The following is a 22,999-nucleotide window of genomic DNA, read 5'->3' on the forward strand; positions in this document are numbered from 1 at the left end:
CGACAATGAAATAAAGTTTAAACTATCGCTAACGGTTTGAATATTAAAAAAAAGGCATTATGGTACCGTACGAGTTATGTTTTTCTCTTATGCCGGTCAACTTGAGGCATTATTATATATATGCTCAAAAAATAAATGCAAAAATCAGTTTGCTTCCCCAAATCACGTTTTTTGTGGATGATGTTTCCCAAAATCAATAGGCACTGGTACCTTTGGAGAAAAACGTAGCAAAAATCACCGAGTATTACTGTCAAAGAATCGCGCACCTGTTATTCCGGAAGAAACGTATCGTGTCGGCTTAAAAATTATATATGACAATCTGTCAAATTGTGTCCAATGATTTTTTGTTGAATCGTTGTGAAATGATAAGTATCCGTCAATTTCTTTGTACTTTTTCGGTTAAGTTACTCTTTTGGAAAATACTAAAACTGAACGCAGGAATAAGAAAATAAAATGCTTAACGCCCCGAAACGAGAAAATGCGAGAATACATGGGTGGTCTCGGAGCGGAAGCTACAGTGTGTTGATCAGTCTATGGTATTTCATAGGGCAAGAAGACGGGCATAGTGTATGTTTGGAAATAATGAATTTAAACCGCTAACATGAACCGACTGGGATTTATTAATGTTACGGGATTTATGTTCTAGTTTGTGTAATCATTTAAAACAACAATGACTGTCTGTCAAAGTGGTGAGTAAGGGAGTAACGGAGGGAAAATTAGGTGTAAATCCGGTGTATAGAACAGCCCGAATTTTGTAAATGGCGAACATGGAGGACCGTGAAAGTATTTACGGTTCCAATTATTCGCAATCGTCTGTGCCAGTAACGCCTCCGGGATTAGAGGCGATATATACGGAATGTCGACGACTTTATCCTGACCAGCCGAATCCATTACAAGTGACAGCATTAGTAAAATACTGGTGAGTATTTGGCCCGTTTGACACGGTGGCCATGTTTGTGTATTGCAAATTGGGTCTTTGTTGTAAACATAGGCATTGGCTAATCTTAAATATTGTATTTTCATATAAAATGACAAGCAGAGTCTAACCTTTTCCTTTCTGATGTTCCAATACGGTTGTTAAAATTTGATTTATGGTAGAAAAATCATAAACATTCCCCACAAAGACGTTTAGAAATTCTCGTATCTTGTGTATTCGACATTTTTCAAAACTGGCAGTAAAAGCCGTATGCATTTCATTGACTGACTGGTAAAATAATTGTTCATTTTCTCTTGGAAATGTTAGCTATTGTGCCTAATGTGATGTTCTGGCCTTCCTAGATTGGAAAGTATCACGTACAATAAAAACAGGTCAAGTACACCCTGCCGATTGAGCTATAAAGTATAAAGACCTATATAAGCTTATATATGGGGCAAAGAAGTAATTCCAACAGTGTGGATAACTATAGAGTGCTATTTTCTCAGATTTCAATTTTCATTAAAATTTAAGCAAAGTCGCATAAAACAACAAGGTTAATGGTAATGTTGACTACAAAAAGTATACAGTTAGATGTTTATTTTCATTTTTCATAAATGTTAAATTTCTGATTTTTTTACATCATTATTTTTTAAAAACAATACTTATATTTAATGTCTTTTGTTATCAATCTATTGATAAAATCTTCTTTTAAAAGTTTTCCTTAAAAAAAGAAAATCACATAGAAATAGCTTAAAAGACCTATTTCATCGTCAATAGAGCTATTATAGGTCTTTACAGCTATATAGCTCAATTGCATTTGGCAGAGTGTACTGGACCGGAATAGTGAATAACATGAAGAAATAGTCTACATTAATATTATATCAAGAAACAAGAATGTGTTATTCGATTATAGTATAAACTTTAAGATTTTATTTTCACAATTTTGAAAAAAGTCTCAAATGGAAACTTTATGGGGGAAAAGTTAGAAAAATTGAATGGTTGGTTCATTTTTGTTTAGTTTTAATAACAAAAAACAATTTTATGGGAAACGAAAATTTCACATTATTCACTTTCAACTCTAACAAAATAGGTGACATGTACACAATCTTTATGTAGATTGACAGGTTTTAAAATTTTGCTTAAATATTTGACAGAGACTTGACGAAGATTTAATTTTCAACCAATAAGGGACTAAAGAACAGAATCAGCTTATTGAAATCATTGAAACCTTTCATGGAAGTGTTTACATAACAGTGCAAAATGATTTATTGAATATGATCATGACTAGTGTTGTTATTTTATCACTTACAAAATTGACAAGGTAAAGTTAGTTTGATTTTGTTATATTAAAGACACTGTTATTGTAAAGTTGTGAATTGTTTCAAAATTCATTGTCGATCATAACAGTTTTTCAATCATTTGGTGATTCATCATAAATTGAAAGGGAAAAACTAAAGGAGCATTCACCAAATTTATTAAAACTAAAATGTAAATATTTTTTTTAAATGCCTTATTTATATATAATGTGTAATTAGAATATTATTTAATTACACAGACTGTTTTTGAGAAGCTATTAAAGCTACTTGACATCAATTGATTTGATTTATTGAAATAACATTTTTTTATTGATGAATGGAGCATTTTATTGCATTTTTTTTTTTTTTTTTTTTATAAATTGGACATTACACTATTGAAAAAGACAGCTTTGATGAAAATTTAAATGCACACACATGTATGATATTTTTGAACCAATCATAATTCATTTTGTGGTTAATGGTTTTTAAATGTAAATTTCATTTACTTTACAATGAAAAAGTTAATTGACTTATTAATTAATCTTGATGGAGCATGTATGCAAGTAGTCCAAATTATTCTGATGTTTTATCAACTTTTTTTATATCAGTCTGGCGTCTGTCTACGACATGTGTGTGAAAGTGACGATTTGTTTCTAAAATATCAGTTTGAAGAGCAAACATGGCGCGGGTCGCTTATTTCCCACATGTTATAGAGGGCCAGAGTTCTGACGTTAATCAACGTCAGACCGATATAAAAAAAGTTGATAAAACGTCAGAATAATTCGAACTTTTTATGCAAGTGTCCATGCCAACAAGGAGTCTTAATGTAACAGGGGAACTGTTTTAAAAAAGTTAACCATATTGTTGGGTAGTTGACCAAATATACCTTTTCATGTCTACTTTTATTGAACTCTGACTAGTGCTGTTGCTGGACAAAATAATTTTTGCTGTGTTACTGCAGCTACATTGTATATCCACTTCACCACCCAACCACCCTAAAGTATTTTCTTTCAAAATCACTTGACATAAAGTCTGGTTCCAGTAGTGCTTCTGAAAAGTTTGTCCTTGAAGTTTTCTTCTGTCTTTTTATTTTTGTATTTTTTTTTATGTTCCATGAAAAATTTAAGATTCTTTGAACAAAAGTTCAATTTTTTTAACATAGACATTTAAGATACACTTTAAATTGAAAATCTGAACTTGAACTTTGCAATAACATGAGCTTCTATTTTGACTAGGACTTTCAAAAATGATTGAGCTTAAATACTAAAATATGAATAATAGAAAACAAAAATGGAGAAGGTAAAATTTGTTAATAGTGTTTATTTGAGCTAAACGTTGGTCTGAAATGTTATTATGTATCCATAAAAACCAAACAACAACTGATAAAAGTTGTATAGCAAGTGGTATTTATCAAACAAACCTTTAACAGGTTTCATAAAACAGACAGAATAAGGTCGGGTAATAAACAGGTTTTTTCTCCCCTACATTGTAAACAGGTTCGATTAGAAATCTCCCATGATCTGCTCAAGTATTTGTGGCTAAGTGTTGGGTTCAGGGTTGGGGTGGGGGGTTGGACAACGCAGAGCTCCCCACTTTCTTCTCTTGATCTGTAGATGTTTATAAGTACTTACAGGGATTGAGGAATGCCGACACAATGGGCCGGTAACAGAGAGGTCTCCATAAGTGGAGCCTAGGTAGACGAGGTATTGTGGTGAATTGCTGTGTTGATATATTGATCAATCCCTGGAGAGATACCCTTCTGTGAATAACAAATAAGCGTGGGGTAGAAAACCAAAGGTGATTGATAGGTTTAATATGATAATAAGGTGTTTTAATTCAGGCCTGTTATTGTTAAGATGTTAAAGGGACTATAAATATGTACTTGTACACGAGGAATAAAATTAATTTAACAAACAATGAAATTTCTGTTATCATACTGAACTGCATGTGTTTAAATATATATTGTCGTGCATCTTAATTACATGTCATTACAGACCTTTAATTATATTGCTGCGATATATATATTTGATTGTGAAGTCTGCCCATCTCTCTCAGATTTTAAAATTCAATAATAAAAAAAATACTTAACCAGTTCCATTGTACATAAATACTCATGCAAACATATAGTGCATACATAATAGCTACATGTATTACATACATAGCTACCATAGTTATCACATGGACAAGCTCAAGCAGTGATTTTACTGCCGAATACAGACCGTTTCACCCTAGCAAAATGACCAAAATCTGAGAAATATATTCCCAATTTCAATACAAATAATGCTTTATTTCCCCAATTCATAAAGGAACAGGCTGTTGTAAAATTTAGGTAACGAAAACACTGTCAAGGAAAACATTACGGTAACAGAAGTAAATATAATAATAACCTCATAATTTATAACATAACTATACCCATTATATAAGGCACATAATAGTAACACAACAACCCTCTCAGGCCTTGTTGTTTGTCTTTCCTTGTACCAGATTGACATTTTCTCTTTGCTTCTGACTGTCACGCTTTAAGGCCAAAAATAAAATGTTGATTCTTTCCATAAACCATATATATATATACTAACCTAGAAAAAGAGACCTTCCTCATGATCACTAGTACTCAGAATATGAATTCGTTAGATTTTGATTTTTTTAGTATTACTGTTTATAAATTCCTGAAATTTTACAGTCTGTCATTGGTGGTACATTTGTTTGTGTGTGTAATACATACATATCTTGTTTTAACTAAAATTTTGTTAATGTTTTTACATCTGATAGTGTACATTATCAAAATCAAAGCATGCAACGAACAGATAAAAGCATATTTTCAAGGATTTATTAAAACCAGTAAAAAAATCTTTGTAAAATAAAAAGATTTCTCTACCTATAGCTGCCTAATACATAACCAAACCTAAAGACTGGGGTTAGGTTTTGGCATACATGTTTAATAATTATACAGGATTAATTTTGTCTACTGTAACGATATATATATGGGATACTAGCATAATTAGGATTGCTTCTGATTGCATGTGTCTGTATGTATTTGTATACCCGTACTGTAATCTCAATGTACCGGGCATTGTGGAGCTACGCAGTATTTCATTGCACTATTAGGTTTTAAAGGATAGGTATACATATCTTGAGCTTCTGTTCAACATGTCATTGTAAGGCTAAAGCATTGTATATACAAACGTATACATGTACAATACGATTTCCACCATACACATGCAATCAGCCGTTTTGTCTCCAAAATTAATATATGTACTGGTAAAATGTATAGAAATAAAGACTTGTGGAATGTTATAGGCCTCAATGATGCTGGGATCTGGTATATATATATACAGCTAGTGTTACAAGAATCTAACCGATTACATATATGTCATATATGTAGGTTGATGTTATAACTAACTGTATTTGTGAGTCAGTCACACCAGATAACTTTTCAGGCCGAAGAATTACTTAAAAGTGATTATGTTTATAGACAAGTAATTACACATAATACAATTGAAAGATAAAAAATCAAAACATGGGTTCTTTTCGAGCCATTTATAGAATGGGACTTGCATGTGAAATTGTGAGAATCTGTTTCACATCAGACAAAAAACTCCATGTTACATGTGTATTTCTGTCCTTGTATATAGTTATTGGCATGTATTAAAGACATGTGACAAATGAGCCACCTTCTTGGAACACATTTTTTCCTGACAACCTACATAACGTAGAATATGTAAATACAATCGCTGTATTCAACCTAATGAGCACACTGTGCCCTTATATAGTTACAAAAACACAAGAGAGGAACTCTAAATAAACTTTACTCCATTCGTTCTCAAACCAGCTAAAATCAACAATGTCATGTCACAGTGTATGTTAAAACTGGTCTCCTAGACTTGTTATATTATCGCAACGGAAGTGAGTCATGTATTTGCAAGATTTTTCTTCAGCAGAACTTCCTGTTCAAAATGGATGCTTACTGGTCCTTTTTATTAAAAAAAATGACAATGGTGTGGGAGGTCCTACAACATGCTCAATGAAAAACAACGACGGATGGTACAGACTTGAACGATGAACATATTGTAATGTAATTAGTGGCAGAAAAACAACGACGGATATGGTACAGACTTGAACGATGAACATATTGTTATGTAATTAGTGACAGAAAAACAACGACGGATATAGTACAGACTTGAACGATGAACACATTGTGATGTAATTAGTGACAGAAAAACAAAGACGAATATGGTACAGACTTGAACGATGAGCATATTGTGATGTAATTAGTGACAGAAAAACTTCGACGGATATGGTACAGACTTGAACGATGAACATATTGTGAGGTAATTAGTGACAGAAAAACAACGACGGATGGTACAGACTTGAACGATGAACATATTGTAATGTAATTAGTGGCAGAAAAACAACGACGGATATGGTACAGACTTGAATGATCAATATATTGTGATGTAATTAGTGACAGAAAAACAAGGACGGATGGTACAGACTTGAACGATGAACATATTGTAATGTAATTAGTGGCAGAAAAACAACGACGGATATGGTACAGACTTGAACGATCAATATATTGTGATGTAATTAGTGACAGAAAAACAAGGACGGATGGTACAGACTTGAACGATGAACATATTGCAATGTAATTAGTGACAGAAAAACAACGACGGATGGTACAGACTTGAACGATGAAAATATTGTAATGTAATTAGTGACAGAAAAACAACGACGAATATGGTACAGACTTGAACGATGAGCATATTGTGATGTAATTAGTGACAGAAAAACTTCGACGGATATGGTACAGACTTGAACGATGAACATATTGTAATGTAATTAGTGGCAGAAAAACAACGACGGATATGGTACAGACTTGAACGATGAAAATATCGTGATGTAATTAGTGACAGAAAAACAACGACGAATATGGTACAGACTTGAACGATGAGCATATTGTGATGTAATTAGTGACAGAAAAACGACGACGGATATGGTACAGACTTGAACGATGAACATATTGTGAGGTAATTAGTGACAGAAAAACAACGACGGATGGTACAGACTTGAACGATGAACATATTGTGAGGTAATTAGTGACAGAAAAACAACGACGGATGGGACAGACTTGAACGATGAACATATTGGGATGTAATTAGTGACAGAAAAACAACGACGGATATAGTACAGACTTGAACGATGAACACATTGTGATGTAATTAGTGACAGAAAAACAAAGACGAATATGGTACAGACTTGAACGATGAGCATATTGTGATGTAATTAGTGACAGAAAAACTTCGACGGATATGGTACAGACTTGAACGATGAACACATTGTGATGTAATTAGTGACAGAAAAACAACGACGGATGGTACAGACTTGAACAATGAGCATATTGTGATGTAATTAGTGACAGAAAAACAACGACGGATAGTACAGACTTGAACGATGAACATATTGTGATGTAATTAGTGACAGAAAAACAACGACGGATATGGTACAGACTTGAACGATGAACATATTGTGATGTAATTAGTGACAGAAAAACAACGTCGGATATGGTACAGACTTGAACGATGAACATATTGTGATGTAATTAGTGACAGAAAAAAATAATCTGAAATGACAAGAGCTTCTTGAATTGAATAATGGAACCGATATCAACATGTTGGATTTTAAACAGATGAATATTGGATGATTAAGCGAGGGATTTTATGAAAACTATCCTGTTTTGGAGCAGTTGGACTTAAAACATTTGTGCAGTCTTTCAAAATAACATTATTGTGGAGGCACGGTAGTCTAGCGGTAGGACGCCAGGCACGTGACCGAAGGGTTGCAGGTTCAACTCGTGGCAGGGCACTGTTGTATCTTTGAGCAAGATACTCTACTCCGCTTGTTCCAGTCTACTCAGCTGTAAATGAGTACGTGGTTGGGTAGTGCTAGAATTGTTGAATGCTAGCTGTGAGCGCCGAAATGGTAGCAACGGCTCGCCAGGGAGTTGAGAAAGATGTTGGCTGGTTACAAAGGCCTATAACCACAGATAATAATTTGTGAACCGGTTTGAAACAACCGACGAACTAGGTTGTGATAAAGCGGTATATAAGAACCTCCAATTATTAATATTAATATTAATGGACAAATCAAATAACATGATAGAGACAACTGGCCTTATCTTGAATCCGACTATATGTAGACTATACATTGTAGCTACTGGCTTATATTGCCAAGTAATGTTAAATGCTAAAGGGCACTAAGTCATCGGTGACTGAAGATTATATTGGCAGATCAGTGAAGTAAGTAACAGGTACCAGGTATTAATTAAGGGCACCCATATATCCTCTTTCCCATAAAAAAAATTTGGGTCACTTATAGGGGCAGGTGTACTTGTAAAATGTGAAGTCAAATATGGTAATCTTCAGTTTCATGTCAGGGCCTCTTTTTAAAAAAAGGTTAGAAGAAGGTACTTGTTCATATTATGTTTAATTTTTTGATATACATCTGATGACACATCATAATATCAGAAAATGATCATATTTGACTTGTTTTCTCAATGCTGCCGAGACATGAAGGTGCACTCCCATGTTTAATTCCATATTAAATATTAAATAATATAATCACAGCAGTCAGTAGATCACAGCGGTCAGTAGATCACAGCAGTCAGTAGATCACAGCGGTCAGCTGCTAATCTGTGGCATGTTTATTTTGTTCTGGCACACATTACTTTATGAACAACAACGTAATTTTGGTAGTGATAATTGACTATGAAAACCAAAGACTTGAAATTATCTAAAATCATAAAATCTGGAACAGAAAAATATCTGTGATTTTAGGGTAACCTTTCGTTAAATAATCTTTCTAAAATCCCTGGCCATGGTGGTACTATCATTAGAGCGAGTGCTTTCATTGGGACAAATACAGTAAACAGTACTATCATTGGAGCAAGCGCTTCATTGGGACAAATACAGTAAACAGTCCTATCATTAGAGCAAGTGTTGGGACAAATACAGTAAACAGTACTATCATTAGAGCAAGTGTTTTCATTGGGACAAATACAGTAAACAGTACTATCATTGGAGCAAGTGCTTTCATTGAGACAAATACAGTAAACAGTACTGTCATTGGAGCAAGTGTATTCATTGGGACAAATACAGTAAACAGTTCTATCATTGGAGCAAGCGCTTCATTGGGACAAATATAGTAAACAGTACTATCATTAGAGCAAGTGGTTTCATTGGGACAAATACAGTAACCAGAACTATCATTGGAGCAAGTGCTTTCATTTGGACAAATACAGTAAACAGTCCGATCATTGGAGCAAGTGCTTTCATTGAGACAAATACAGTAAACAGTACTGTCATTGGAGCAAGTGTATTCATTGGGACAAATACAGTAAACAGTGCTATCATTAGAGCAAGTGTTGGGACAGATACAGTAAACAGTACTATCATTAGAGCAAGTGGTTTCATTGGGACAAATACAGTAAACAGTTCTATCATTGGAGCAAGCGCTTCATTGGGACAAATACAGTAAACGGTCCTATCATTAGAGCAAGTGTTGGGACAAATACAGTAAGCAGCCCTATCATTGGAGCAAGTGCTTTCATTTGGACAAATACAGTAAACAGTTCTATCATTGGAGCAAGCGCTTCATTGGGACAAATACAGTAAACAGTGCTATCATTAGAGCAAGTGTTGGGACAAATACAGTAAGCAGCCCTAACATTAGAGCAAGTGCTTTCATTTGGAAAAATACAGTAAACAGTACTATCATTGGAGCAAGTGCCTTCATTTGGACAAATACAGTAAACAGTCCGATCATTGGAGCAAGTGCTTTCATTGGGACAAATACAGTGAACAGTACTATCATTGGAGCAAGTGCCTTCATTTGGACAAATACAGTAAACAGTCCGATCATTGGAGCAAGTGCTTTCATTGGCACAAATACAGTAAACAGACCTATCATTAGAGCAATTGCTTTCATTGGGACAAATACAGTTAACAGTACTGTCATTGGAGCAAGTGTTTTCATTGGGACAAATACAGTAATCAGTACTATCATTGGAGCAAGTGCTTTCATTGGGACAAATACAGTAAGCTTTTACAAATCTTGTCTTTTTGATGATTATGATTGTGACATCTTTTCTATAGACCAGTACAGGAGGTGAAAGCAACGGTAGCAAAGTTCCATTCGCAGGAAGAGCCATGAAAGGCTAGATTTAATTAGCACATGTGTTTGATTGGGGGTATTGTAAGACAGCGATGCTATGTGGGAGAGCGACCTGGAATAATTACAGCCAGGGGGCCGGGCTGTATGAGGTCGATCGCTCTCATTACCTCAGCAAAGAAAAGTGGAACAGTTAGCTTCACCAGTATTCATTGAAAAGAAGGAAACTTGCCCTTGTGTGTTTATATAGCCTGTTTTTATGGTTTTTACATTGAATACATTGTATTAGAAAATTCTCAGTTAGGAATTTGATCAGTTCATGTAGATCAACACGTGAACTGTGAACTGGTTTTACAGTTTTTATATGGTTAGAGATATTATGCCATGGCAGTGTGTAGGACTGAGGTATACATTTACTGTCACATTACAGATGGTTCATGTGCAAGTATTCTAATGATCAAGTCTGAAATTTATGAAATTATAGACGCATGATTATGAGAAACTTGGTATGTTACCTAGTTAGAAGCTAACCAAGTTTAATCTTTGTACGGAGATCACAGTGGTGGATTAGGGCTACGCTCCGCTTGGCAGGTACACTGCAGCACTCATACTACCACAGGTGAATGCTATCGACTGGCTTTGTTGGACTGTCAGTAGGGGGTCCTATAGGCGTTGCCTCACTGAGCGGCTCAATGAGTGTTGTTGACACTGTGTAGGCCATAGGGGGTATCTGGCTTACCTCCGGCCTAGACCTTGGGTGGGCGTAGGCAGGCCACTACACATGGCAACTATCGGCCACTGCCATACATGTTTACCTGTGAACTCATTATAGATAAGCTATATAAGCCCACTCAATCTCACCTGTGGTGTTGATGGGCACGTCATGTATTGCTGGGGTCGGGAATTTGGGGGGCATTCATACTGTGTATTTATGTTTAATGGGTGGGAAGCGAAACATTGGTCTGAAAACTTTACACTGCTAATAATAGTGTCACAAAACGTGAAAGTGTTCAAAGAAGATGTATCTGTAAGTCCGACAAGTTATTGATACAATAGAGTATAAGCAGTTCACCATGTAAATCTGATTTCTAAGTGAGGAATGTGTAGCTCCGGTAACTAGATCAATTTTATTATATTTTGAAATTTTCGATATTCTGAAATTTTATCGGACCGTATAAGCTCTATGGTTGGAAAATGTAAAATTTCAAAATAAAAACCATCGAAACTTCAAAATAGCATAAGATTGATCGGACCTCGAGCTACAGTTCACGCAACTAAGGAGACTACACCCCTCATCAGGATTTGTATGGTCAAGTTTTAGACGTTATAGTTATAACCAGCCAGTTGGTATATAGTCAGTAATAACGGCGTTTTACTCATCGCCTGAAGCTTTGTTCATTAAAGAGTGTGGTTTTATGAGATATTTAAACAGATATGGAGCAATGTAATACTCATACAGTTTGTAATTTAAAACTGGGACAGTTTTGCGTTACAGTCATTAAATGAGCAAACTAGAAATTTAACGAAGCGATGTAGTAAATTGAAATTGATTTAAGTCATTGGAAAATTTATCATGGAAAAAGGTATCAACCCAGACATAAATTAATAATTATAACCTAATTAATAGAATACAGTGTGCAGCTTATTTGTAAACGTGCAGATGAAGTATAAATAAGTCAGGGTCGGGAGGGCATAAGAGGCTGTTGGCACCATTTGCATTGTTGTATGTATACATTGGGTAAGTGCGAATTTTGTAGTTAAAATGACATCATCTATAGATATCTTCTTGGGAAGTAAATTTAAAAAACAATGTTATAAAAACATGTAATGGGTGTATCAAACATAAGGTGCATATCTATAATAGGTCAAGGGAAATAATCTTTTGTCAGACTACACTGTGGTTCAGTGTGTGTGGTTTTGTTGTCCACTCACTGACAGCTATATAGGATCACATAACTTCACAAACGCTCCCCCATGAGGCTTCAGTAACGTTGACTTTTGAACTTGGCCTATGTGACCTTGCTTTTAAGTTTCAGTTCTGAAATGACAAGTCTTGGAGCAGGGCATCTGTATCTTGCTGATACGTTGACTTTTAATTTCGTATTATACAGCTACAATGTATCATGTCTTTGTTGAACCTGTATGATACTGAGAATTTAGAGGCTACCTCTCATTTTGTCATGTATATGATATGTTGTAGCTTGTGTATACATATATATTTATGTATTTGATGCAAGACATTGAACAAAAAATGTATTGATGAATGTTTCATACTTGCGGTTCCTGTGTTGTGGGGTTTCATATTTTCGTTAAGAGTCAGTATACATATACGTATACCTGTATCGTATTTCACAAATTGAATCCTGAACAGGATACAGGTCTAACCCTGGTGTTTTACTAAATACAAACAATTTATTCACATGTAGATTTTGAATTGTAAATTAGTTTAATTTGAGATATTAATATAATGATTTTTTTTTAAAGAGGTTTTTAAATGAAAATGTTTTAAACAAATATAGAAGAAAGATTTAGTGATGTATTACTAATTGTTAACATTTTACCAAGTCTCCTGATAGTAGAGGTAGCTTTGTAATGTATTATTCTCCCCTGTCATGTCACTTAATTTCATCAAAAAATAAGTAAATCTAATAAAATAGTTAAAAAAAACTATGANTGGGGGGGGGGGGGGGGGGGGGGTAAAAAGAGTTGAATACAGTACAAAATGAAGCACAGGAGTTGGCAATTTAATGTTAATCATTAGCAGGAAAAGAAAGTTATTCAATTTTCTAGATAGCATCACCCCCTAATCTACACATATAAGGACAAATGATAGGATATTCATCCTGAAGTGAAACCTATTGAGTAAATTTAGACCAAAGAATGGAACCTTAACCAAAAGGGGCTAACAGAACTGTGGTGTAACTTGTTGCCCTAAGTTGATCTTTGTGGAGATCTCAAGGCTTTGTTTTGTTTGCCAGGTTGGGTGGTCCTGACCCCCTCGACTACATCAGCATGTATGCTCACCCTGGGGACGAAAACAGAGGCATCCCACCACACTGGCACTACATCAGCTATGGACTGTCCGATCTCCACGGTGATGGAAGAGTTCATGAGTAAGTATATCAAGAGCATTTTTAGGTAAAATCTTTAGTAAATTATGTACAGAAGAAATAGATCTGACAATGGTTCTTATATATACGGCATGATCTGTCAGTGATAACATTATATTTCTATTTAGTCCCAATGTTTTTCAGATGATCACTTTCCAGTGTTATGTACAAACAGAAGTTTGTTTTAAGGTTATTTTCCTCCTAGCAAGACACTGGATGAAAATTTAAGGGAACAAGGAAAGGATATCCCAAATTTGAAGAGACTTATAAAACTCCATGATATTAGATTGATAATTGTAATAGTGATATTTGATGCGACTGACTCTGTAGAAGGTGGCCTAAAGCATAATTGAGTGAGCTGCTCTGTGTGTGGCAGTGTGTCTGTGTGGCCTCTACCTGGGTGGCCTGTGTCACTGGCCAGTCAGACGGGCATTAACATCAGACTAGAGAACCTACATTAATTTCATGGCCTCCTGGCAGATGATGAATTATTGAAGGGAGACTATTATGACTTGGGTTGACACCGGCAAGTTTCTTCTCATTAAGACAAGTTCAAAGCTTGGCATTAATGGAATCTGGGGGTGTATTTGACTTTTACTACTACTACTATCTGCCCCAAGCGGTGTGCAGTCATGGGTGGCTCATATCCTGTGTAGTGATCTTAGTTATGGCACTACTGCACAAAAACATCTGTCTTCAGGACACTTTTAACATAATTTTCCTCACAGTTGATGCGTTAATAACGTAGAGGAAGTCTATACCACCTACCTTGAACAGGGAATTACTTCTCTCAAGTACTGATATATATATACCAGGGAAAACTTTTTATTAAAGCAGAGATTTCTTAATTTTTATTATGTCCCCCCAAAACTTTTCTTCAGCCACAATAATGTTTTTCTCCAAATTTTTCGTAGCTAACATGAATATTGCATATTAATTCGCCATAATTAATGTTGGATATTTCAATTTCACAAATATCAGAATAATTCACTTTTATTAATATTAAGATAATTCACAGTCATTAATGTTAGGACCATCAGAACATTGGGTAAAATTTCTGATGTGTATGGTAAAAGTTATCAGCTGTGTCGTGATTGCAATGATCTACATCATGTGATAACACCAATAGGGATGACTGTAGTTGGTCGTGTGATTTAAAATGGACAGAGTGTAGGATTACAATATAATACCGCTACATGAACAATGTATGAAGTATTCGACTGTTGTTGTTTGTCTTCAGATCCTATATATATTCGCTCACAGATTGGTTGACAAATTCTTTGAGTTTGAAGCAAAGACATTCGACACTAACATTTATTAGTCCTCTAGTCAGAGATGGAGTAGATTTTAACAAGGACTTGTGAAAGACCAAACCTAATTCGTTCTTTAATTTGGACTTGTAAAAATTTAATGATATCATAATGTCATTTGATAGATTATAAAAAATCTTTCTGGAAAACTGCTTAAAAATACAGATATAGTGCACAAAAGAAATCATTAAACATCAACATAACTCTGACAGTAAATATCTTATGTCCCCTACAGTCAAGTACTGTTTTATGTTGTGGTTGGAGATGTTTTCTTGAGAAAATCGTGGATAATTTGCATAGAGGAGGCCTAAAAAAAATCTTTTCCATTATGTATCTGTAATAAGTTATTTGGACTACCTGTCAGAAATAGTTGGTATCTAACCTTGAAAGAGTGCATACTATAGGTATCTTGACATCAGTAGCTTGCAATTTATACTGTCTTGCTTTTTTCAGTCATTCCTTCCGTCTGAATGGTACAGAGGGACCAAGTGGATTTGGGTTTGAGTTAACTTTCCGGTTAAAGAGAGAACCAGGGGAGACGAATCCGCCGACATGGCCCGCTACATTGATGCAGGCCTTATCACGATATGTCTTTCAAACAGGTACGTAATTTAATGCATTTCAGGTTTTTATTGTCAGTGTATTTAATTTATCATTTTCGATGTGTCGGAGATGCTTGTGATGCTTTGTAAGTAATGATTGTGTCTGTATATTGAGCTTAATAGTTGCTGTATACAGTTTTCTGGATCAGAGAGAGTGAGACAGATTACACCGTACCATATGTGCTGTAAATCTGGCTCCATGGGGAATTTCTGTACGAAGAATTGTTTGTGCTGACGAAGAATTGTTTGTGTTGACGAAGAATTGTTTGTGTTGACGAAGAATTGTTTGTGTTGTAGAAAATGTTCTGTTCCGTGGGGACCACATTCCCTGGCACATGCCGCTGGACGGCAGCGAGTCACGGATCCAACACATGTTGATGGCAGAGGACGCACAGCTGTTACCCATCACAACGCCCTTAGGCTGTGTCAACTTCGTCCAGGTAGTGTTTCCAGTCTCTACGTAACCGTGAAGGTTTTACATTCCTTGTTTCTAATATGTCATTTATCCTCTTTGGTCGTTGGTGCTTTAGTCTTGGTTAATGTGACAAGGTTATAATGTTTTCATGTTTTGTCTACAGATTATTGGTGTGTGTGGGGAGGAATTGTGTGCCGCTCAGCACTGGACCGGTCCAGGAGTGATAGAACTCATCCGCTCCATACCATGGTAAGTATTGAACTCAAGATGGTCCAACAACACCCATGTAAACCCACCTTTTGAAAAATCAGTTCATGAAACCATTCCTATCACAGACAGTAAAACTTTGAGACCACCCCTATCAAAGACCAACCAATGTGAGACCATCCCTGTCAGAACCACCAATGTGAGACCATCCCTGTCAGAACCACCAATGTAAGATCATCCCGTTCAGAACCACCAATGTGAGACCATCCCTGTCAGAACCACCAATGTGAGACCATCCCTGTCAGAACCACCAATGTGAGACGATCCCTGTGAGAACCACCAATGTGAGACCATCCCTGTCAGAACCACCAATGTGAGACCATCCCTGTCAGAACCACCAATGTGAGACTATCCCTGTCAGAACCACCAATGTGAGACCATCCCTGTCAGAATCACCAATGTGAGACCATCCCTGTCAGAACCACCAATGTAAGATCATCCCTGTCAGAACCCACCAATGTGAGATCATCCCTGTCAGAACCACCAATGTGAGACCATCCCTGTTAGTAATTACCCTAAATAATATGATACCATCCAAAGCTCACAGAAACCACCCCTATGAGACCTCTGCTATCACAGACAATCACTCTAAGGACAGTTTCTGTTTGTGTATTGCAGTGCTGGTGGGCCGTGGCTGATCACAGACATGAGGAGAGGAGAGACGATATTTGAAATAGAGCCACACTTCCAGGTAAGTACAATATACTGTTTCATGTCTCCCCACTGTTCCAGCTGCAGTTTGATACATTGGTTTTGTTAAAGTCCATTTTAGAGATTATAATGTTTGATTTTCTCAATTGATTGTGTGCCTGTACAACTACAGTATATATTCTAAGTTGTCTCAATACTCTGTTGATTAAAATTGTATTCAGTTCATCATCATTATAAAATCTGTTTTATCTGAATTTTCTCGTGACTGTTGTAAATCTTGTGTGTTAGGATCGTGTGGACACGGGTATAGAAACCGAGGGCTCCAACTTAAGTGGTGTCAACAGTCGATGTTCGTGGGAGGAGCCAGGCGACGGTGGAGACGACTTCTACAACGAAGACGAGAGGGAAAATCGCATGTTGGAGGAGCGACGCAATAGTAACAACGAGGAACGTCCTCAGATATCCGACTTTGGTAAGAAAAACAAGGAGGAAAATTTTCTTAATTTACTTCAGTTAGAATTCAGTTTTGATGCTAAAAAGGGAGAGAGAGAAAATTTAAGAAAAAATAATTGTTGTCTTGGTAAAAGGTATGAGTTATCAATTTTGAGGATCAGAAGGAAAAAAGAAAAAAAATATCATTGTTTTTCTCAGAATGTCAGAATATATCTTTAAGAGTAGGAAGAAAGTGATTTCAGTCATTTACAAGCAACGCAGATTTTACATTAAATCTGAATATCTTCTGCTGATTGTTGCACTGTTATATGCAATGTAAAAAAAAAAGAATACTAAGCATTGTTGTTTGGTGACAGACTCTGAACAGATCAAGGCAACATTGAAGCGTGGTCTCAGCGGCTCCCGACCTGGGCACTTTGCACGCAGGGAATTTGAATATGATAATGGGTAAGTAATGGATTTGTAAATGGTAGACATTTCTATTTCTCTTTTGCTTCAAACAAAACTAGATAAGTTTGGCTCACTTGTTGTGAATGGGGGGGGGGGGGATCTTTGAGGGTGAAAACCACTTTTTATTTTTACCCAAATAGTGCTCAATGAAGCTACAAATTAAATCAATTTCTTGTTCACTTAAAACGATTGATTTTTGAAAAGTAACAATAAAAATGGTGACAGTTACTGAAATGGACTAGCATTGTCCTGATATTTACATTATTTCTCGGTACTTAGAAGTATGTGATAGAAATAAAAATCCTAGGGAGAACAAGGGAGCTGATCTTCCCAGACTGGATCTGATATTAGAATTACTGCTTAACATTTTACTGAAGTTCCCTAAGGCCGCTTTAATTTGTCATCCCATAAATTTGACCTGATTTGTCACCCTATGAATTTGACCTGATTTGTCACCCTATGAATTTGACCTGATTTGTCACCCTATGAATTTGACCTGATTTGTCGCCCTATGAATTTGACCTGATTTCTCGCCTTATGAATTTGACCTGATTTGTCACCCTATGAATTTGACCTGATTTGTCACCCTATGAATTTGACCTGATTTGTCATCCCATGAATTTGACCTGATTTGTCACCCTATGAATTTGACACTAGCAATATTCAATCTTTAATTTGTCCTATTAATTTGTTCTGTACATGTATATTCAGTCAAACTTGATATACAAGAATATCTTGCCTGACATTAAGTGCCTGTGAGTTTATGGTATGGTGCAATGTCTTTCGTCAACCATTCTCTTTGAAGTGCTTCTTCCTGAAACTGAACTACCCACGGTCCTGGTACTTAGTATTAGACCAGTAGGTACTGTGGATAGAGTGTCCAATAAGAGTCCAATTGAGTGTCATATAAATGACCTCTACCTTCTTTAAAGAGCCAGGAAACATGGGCATGTCATGTAGACAGGCAATGTGAATATTTTCTAATATATTACGTTTAGTTCAAAGGTCAGCTTTGTTGGCCAGGGTCAAATGTTGGCATGGACTATAATGGGTAAAAAGCGGTAGGAAACTTCTTCCTCAGTTCCATCAAGTCCAGGGTCATATTTGGCCTGCAGTTAATTGGGATAGTGCTATAAATGTCCTCATATCGGTGACCTTGACCTCCTTTCAAGGTCACATGGATCAACTTCAAATAACATTTGGAAAGTCTATAGAGCTACTGTATTTGGATATATCTAGTAGACCAGTAGTGTGAATCTTTTTGTTTAGCCCGTGGATCATAACTTTTAATTGTTGACTCCTATAACAATACCTGCTTGCTGGGCACGGGGAAGTACCAGGAATAGGTCAAAACTGTGGGGACTTATTCTCATGGGAAACAGTGGAGATCTCCATCCTAGCACTGTATACACAGACATATCATATAATGATGAACTAGTTCTACAGGCTTCTCTTTTGTTCTGTCTGCAGTAATCGGATCCAGTCACGGAAGCAGTCGTTTGACAGTACAGCAAGTTCAGATGGACCTACAGAACTTCTAAGAACACGCTGTTTAGAATCTGTACATTTGAAATTTAATTTAGAGGCAGGCTCTTTGCTGCCATTAGCCCTGAAGGGGCGGCTCAAACATGGACGCCATTTTACATTTATGAGTGCATTAAATGATACAGCAATAACACTAGTGTCAACAAGTGTGAACGGATCTATAGCAGACGAGAACCACCCCTTCGCCGCCCATGGGCCCTGGCTACAGGTAAGTGTTCCCATACCCCAAATTTTCTATTTGTGATATCAAAAGTTTGGCAAGTCTATTTCTCTTGTAGCCATTATAAATTATCTCATTTCTGCCAGTGCCACTAGCCTTCATACTTCTCCCATAACTACTACAGACTTCATAATTCCTCCCATAACAGCATCAGGTTTCCTGGAGAGTAAAGTATTGCTGTGTTAATTAATGACGTATATATTACAGGTGTCATTATTGCTGTTTAGTGTAAATATTACAGGTGTCATTATTGCTGTATAGTGTATAGATAACAGGTGTAATTATTGCTGTATAGTGTATATATTACATGTTTAATTATTGCTGTATATATTACAGATGTTAATTATTGCTGTATATTACAGGTACTGTTAACAGACGACTTTCTGGACGAGATGATCTGTGATATTGAGGAGTTGTGTAACCCTGACGAGGTAAGGAGCCGCCTTCTAGAGCCTCGGCAGTAGACATTATTTTGTATTAATTGTAGTCAAGATTTGTTTCTGGAGACATTTTACAGTTAAAATATTTCATTCTAGTTCACACCACTTAAGTGATTGATATCCAAACTTAAAGCTTTGTATCTGTTCTCAGAGATTAGCTTTGTGTCTGTTCTCAGAGATTCTAGTTGAGTTTAGGAAATCACTTTTGATCAAATCGTCAGTTGCCTCTATTTACTGGTATGTTAAGCATCCAAATATTGCTTCAGTCTGTATATATTTGTATGTTACACAGCACCACTTACAATGGTACAACCTAGGTTCTTTCGAATTTGGATTTTTACTTGAAATAACATCTGTGCTACTGATACTATTAAAACCCAGGATATTTTGATGACGTCCAGTCAGTTTAATTACCCACTATCATACTGCTGTATAATATAACCCCTTGTTAATATACATGTATACATTTATTCATAATATTGAAGATTTCCTATCTTTTCTCCTCACTCAGATGTTGTGCCCAAAGACATTCAGCTGGCCTGAAAGGAGACTTTGTATCACAGTGCTTTCGGATGAGGTCTAACAGCCTGGTGTTAGATGATGGTGACGACTTGAACATTTGCATGCTATTTGGTGTAATGGTATGAAGAGTCTAGACCTCGGTGGTGCAATTACTACTCCGCTAGTTCCACACAGTGATGATGAGTGCTATATAACAGTGAGTGAACATTGTCAGTCAGTCACATAGCGCTACATCTATGGAGAAGTGTCCAGACCTGTGTGTCCCGTGCGAGGGGATCATCCTTTTAAGAAGGATGGTTTCTCGGGGATATTCTCTAGTGGGATCCCGTGGAAAGTTTGTACATGTGAATTGTTGGTGTAACAAGGATTTTCTACTGCCCACAGGATGTGGCCCCAGACCAGTGGAGTATTCTGGATGTGAGAATATTTAACATACAAATGTCAGCATTCTGCCACACACAGATTTTATCTCCAAGGTGTGCTGGCTCTGTGTGTAACGAGGTTATTATGTCACTCGTTACAGGTCAACACTCGTTACAGGGTGTCGCCTCACTCGTTACCTTCGACCTGTGGTCAAGTTATTATCGTTCCATGCTTGACCCTAGACTTTTCAAATGTTTCTTGAGAGGACTAGCTTAATATTTTACACTCTGTTTAAAGGAACATGACTCAGAGTTGATGACATGTCTTGGGATGGATGTTTACGTTAATATTAGCCAATCAGATGACAGTGATTGATGTTTACGTTAATATTAGCCAATCAGACGACAGTGAAACCTTGTTAGCTGGATTGCTCATATATAAGAAACTTCCAAATGCTAACGAGGACTGAAAGGTTAAAACGATATCCTGTCCCACCACCGTATGGCCACGGTGTTAAATTATGTTATATTGTACACTAATCGTGTAGTAATATCTCATTCGGCCTCGGACCACGTACAACAAGGTTTATTTGACCAGCTAGAAATCACTTATAGTATAAGAAATTCTTGTTGAGATTAATCTCTAATATTTATTTGGTATATTGGCTCTGTATTAACTCTTCTGAACAGATATCTAGCTGCTCCAAACATGATCATAGAATTTCAATGCATTTGTTTTGGGATGCTCCAGTTTATTATATTTTGGATCTTGATATTTTTCCCAAATTGAATACTTGTATTGATGTAAATTTTAAACCAGGCTGAATATTAAATAGAAAACCTCATGCATAGACAACAATTCAGGTTTATATCCCATGTTTATTACATGTATATGCATGTATATAACATGCTGATATATTCATTTGTTAATGAAATCTGGAATTTCCGTTGACTTTGGGGCAGCATGCTGATCTACACTTCGAATTCTTGCGCCATAGGTTGCTGACATCACAAGGTTTTCTCTGTGCAAAACTATTGTGTAAAGTTTAGACAATTTATGTATAAAGTTTCAACAACGTCTAAGAGTGAGAGAAGCGTTTTGTTTACTCCAGACTAAGATTTGGAGAAATGTTTTGTTTACTCCAGACTAAGATTTGGAGAAATGTTTTGTTTACTCCAGACTAAGATTTGGAGAAATGTTTTGTTTACTCCAGACTAAGATTTGGAGAAATGTTTTGTTTACTCCAGACTAAGATTTGGAGAAATGTTTTGTTTACTCCAGACTAAGATTTGGAGAAATGTTTTGTTTACTCCAGACTAAGATTTGGAGAAATGTTTTGTTTACTCCAGACTAAGATTTGGAGAAATGTTTTGTTTACTCCAGACTAAGATTTGGAGAAATGTTTTGTTTACTCCAGACTAAGATTTGGAGAAATGTTTTGTTTACTCCAGACTAAGATTTGGAGAAATGTTTTGTTTACTCCAGACTAAGATTTGGAGAAATGTTTTGTTTACTCCTGCAGACTAATACATATACTGTATTATTTCAATCTTTAAAAAAAAGCTTGTCAATATAGCTTATTTTAAAAAAGAAACGATTTAGAGATATTTATTTATGTTTTTTTTCCAGGGATATATTGCTCCTGTATGGTAACTCTCCAATGAGCCCGTTGTTATTTTACGGCTGTCTTGATGTGTAACAGTGCGGGTGTAGGGGGTGTAAAATGTTCGTTACCATGTTCTATTTGGTGGTTTAAATAGATGTTGTCATAATAATAAATAGTTATCATATAGGTTTACACAGATGTGTTCATGCATGGTTTTACTGTTATTGGTTATTTGCTGTTGGTGAGTATCATGTGGATTATTTCGGGCACAACTTCGCCCTGATTACCATTTGGTTTAGCTACGGTACCTGTAGGCTTGTTATCTGGAGACATGTACTAGGTGGGTTAGCTACGGTACCTGTAGGCTTGTTATCTGGAGACATATACTATGTGGTTTAGCTACGGTACCTGTAGGCTTGTTATCTGGGGACATGTACTATGTGGTTTAGCTACGGTACCTGTAGGCTTGTTATCTGGAGACGGGTACTTTGTGGTTTAGTTACGGTACCTGTAGGCTTGTTATCTGGAGACATGTACTATGTGGGTTAGCTACGGTACCTGTAGGCTTGTTATCTGGAGAAGTGTACTAGGTGGTTTAGTTACGGTACCTGTAGGCTTGTTATCTGGAGACGTGTACGAGGTGGTTTAGCTACGGTACCTGTAGGCTTGTT

The 22,999-nt window shown here is 36.3% G+C and overlaps 1 protein-coding gene across 1 annotated transcript; it reads left to right on the plus strand.

The window, feature by feature from the left end:
• The first annotated feature begins 496 nt into the window (after positions 1-496).
• Positions 497-21,917, plus strand: LOC110460501 (suppressor of fused homolog). The gene is made up of 11 exons (XM_021513443.1): positions 497-919; positions 13,353-13,487; positions 15,248-15,396; positions 15,694-15,836; positions 15,975-16,060; positions 16,697-16,769; positions 17,018-17,201; positions 17,539-17,629; positions 19,103-19,385; positions 19,760-19,828; positions 20,349-21,917. The coding sequence occupies exons 1-11, from the start codon at positions 759-761 to the stop codon at positions 20,418-20,420; spliced, it is 1,446 nt and encodes a 481-aa protein (XP_021369118.1). The 5' UTR covers positions 497-758; the 3' UTR covers positions 20,421-21,917.
• The last annotated feature ends 1,082 nt before the right edge of the window (positions 21,918-22,999 follow it).

The sequence above is a fragment of the Mizuhopecten yessoensis genome, unplaced genomic scaffold (assembly GCF_002113885.1).
Source record: "Mizuhopecten yessoensis strain PY_sf001 unplaced genomic scaffold, ASM211388v2 scaffold10413, whole genome shotgun sequence".
Lineage (NCBI taxonomy): Eukaryota > Metazoa > Mollusca > Bivalvia > Pectinida > Pectinidae > Mizuhopecten > Mizuhopecten yessoensis.

Excerpts from the sequence above, each read along its gene's own strand:
- LOC110460501 (XM_021513443.1), top strand. The coding sequence starts at position 759 with ATGGCGAACATGGAGGACCGTGAAAGTATTTACGGTTCCAATTATTCG. Across the intron at positions 17,630-19,102 it reads GAATTTGAATATGATAATGG|TAATCGGATCCAGTCACGGA; the intron begins GTAAGTAATGGA and ends TTCTGTCTGCAG. Across the intron at positions 19,829-20,348 it reads AGTTGTGTAACCCTGACGAG|ATGTTGTGCCCAAAGACATT; the intron begins GTAAGGAGCCGC and ends CTCCTCACTCAG.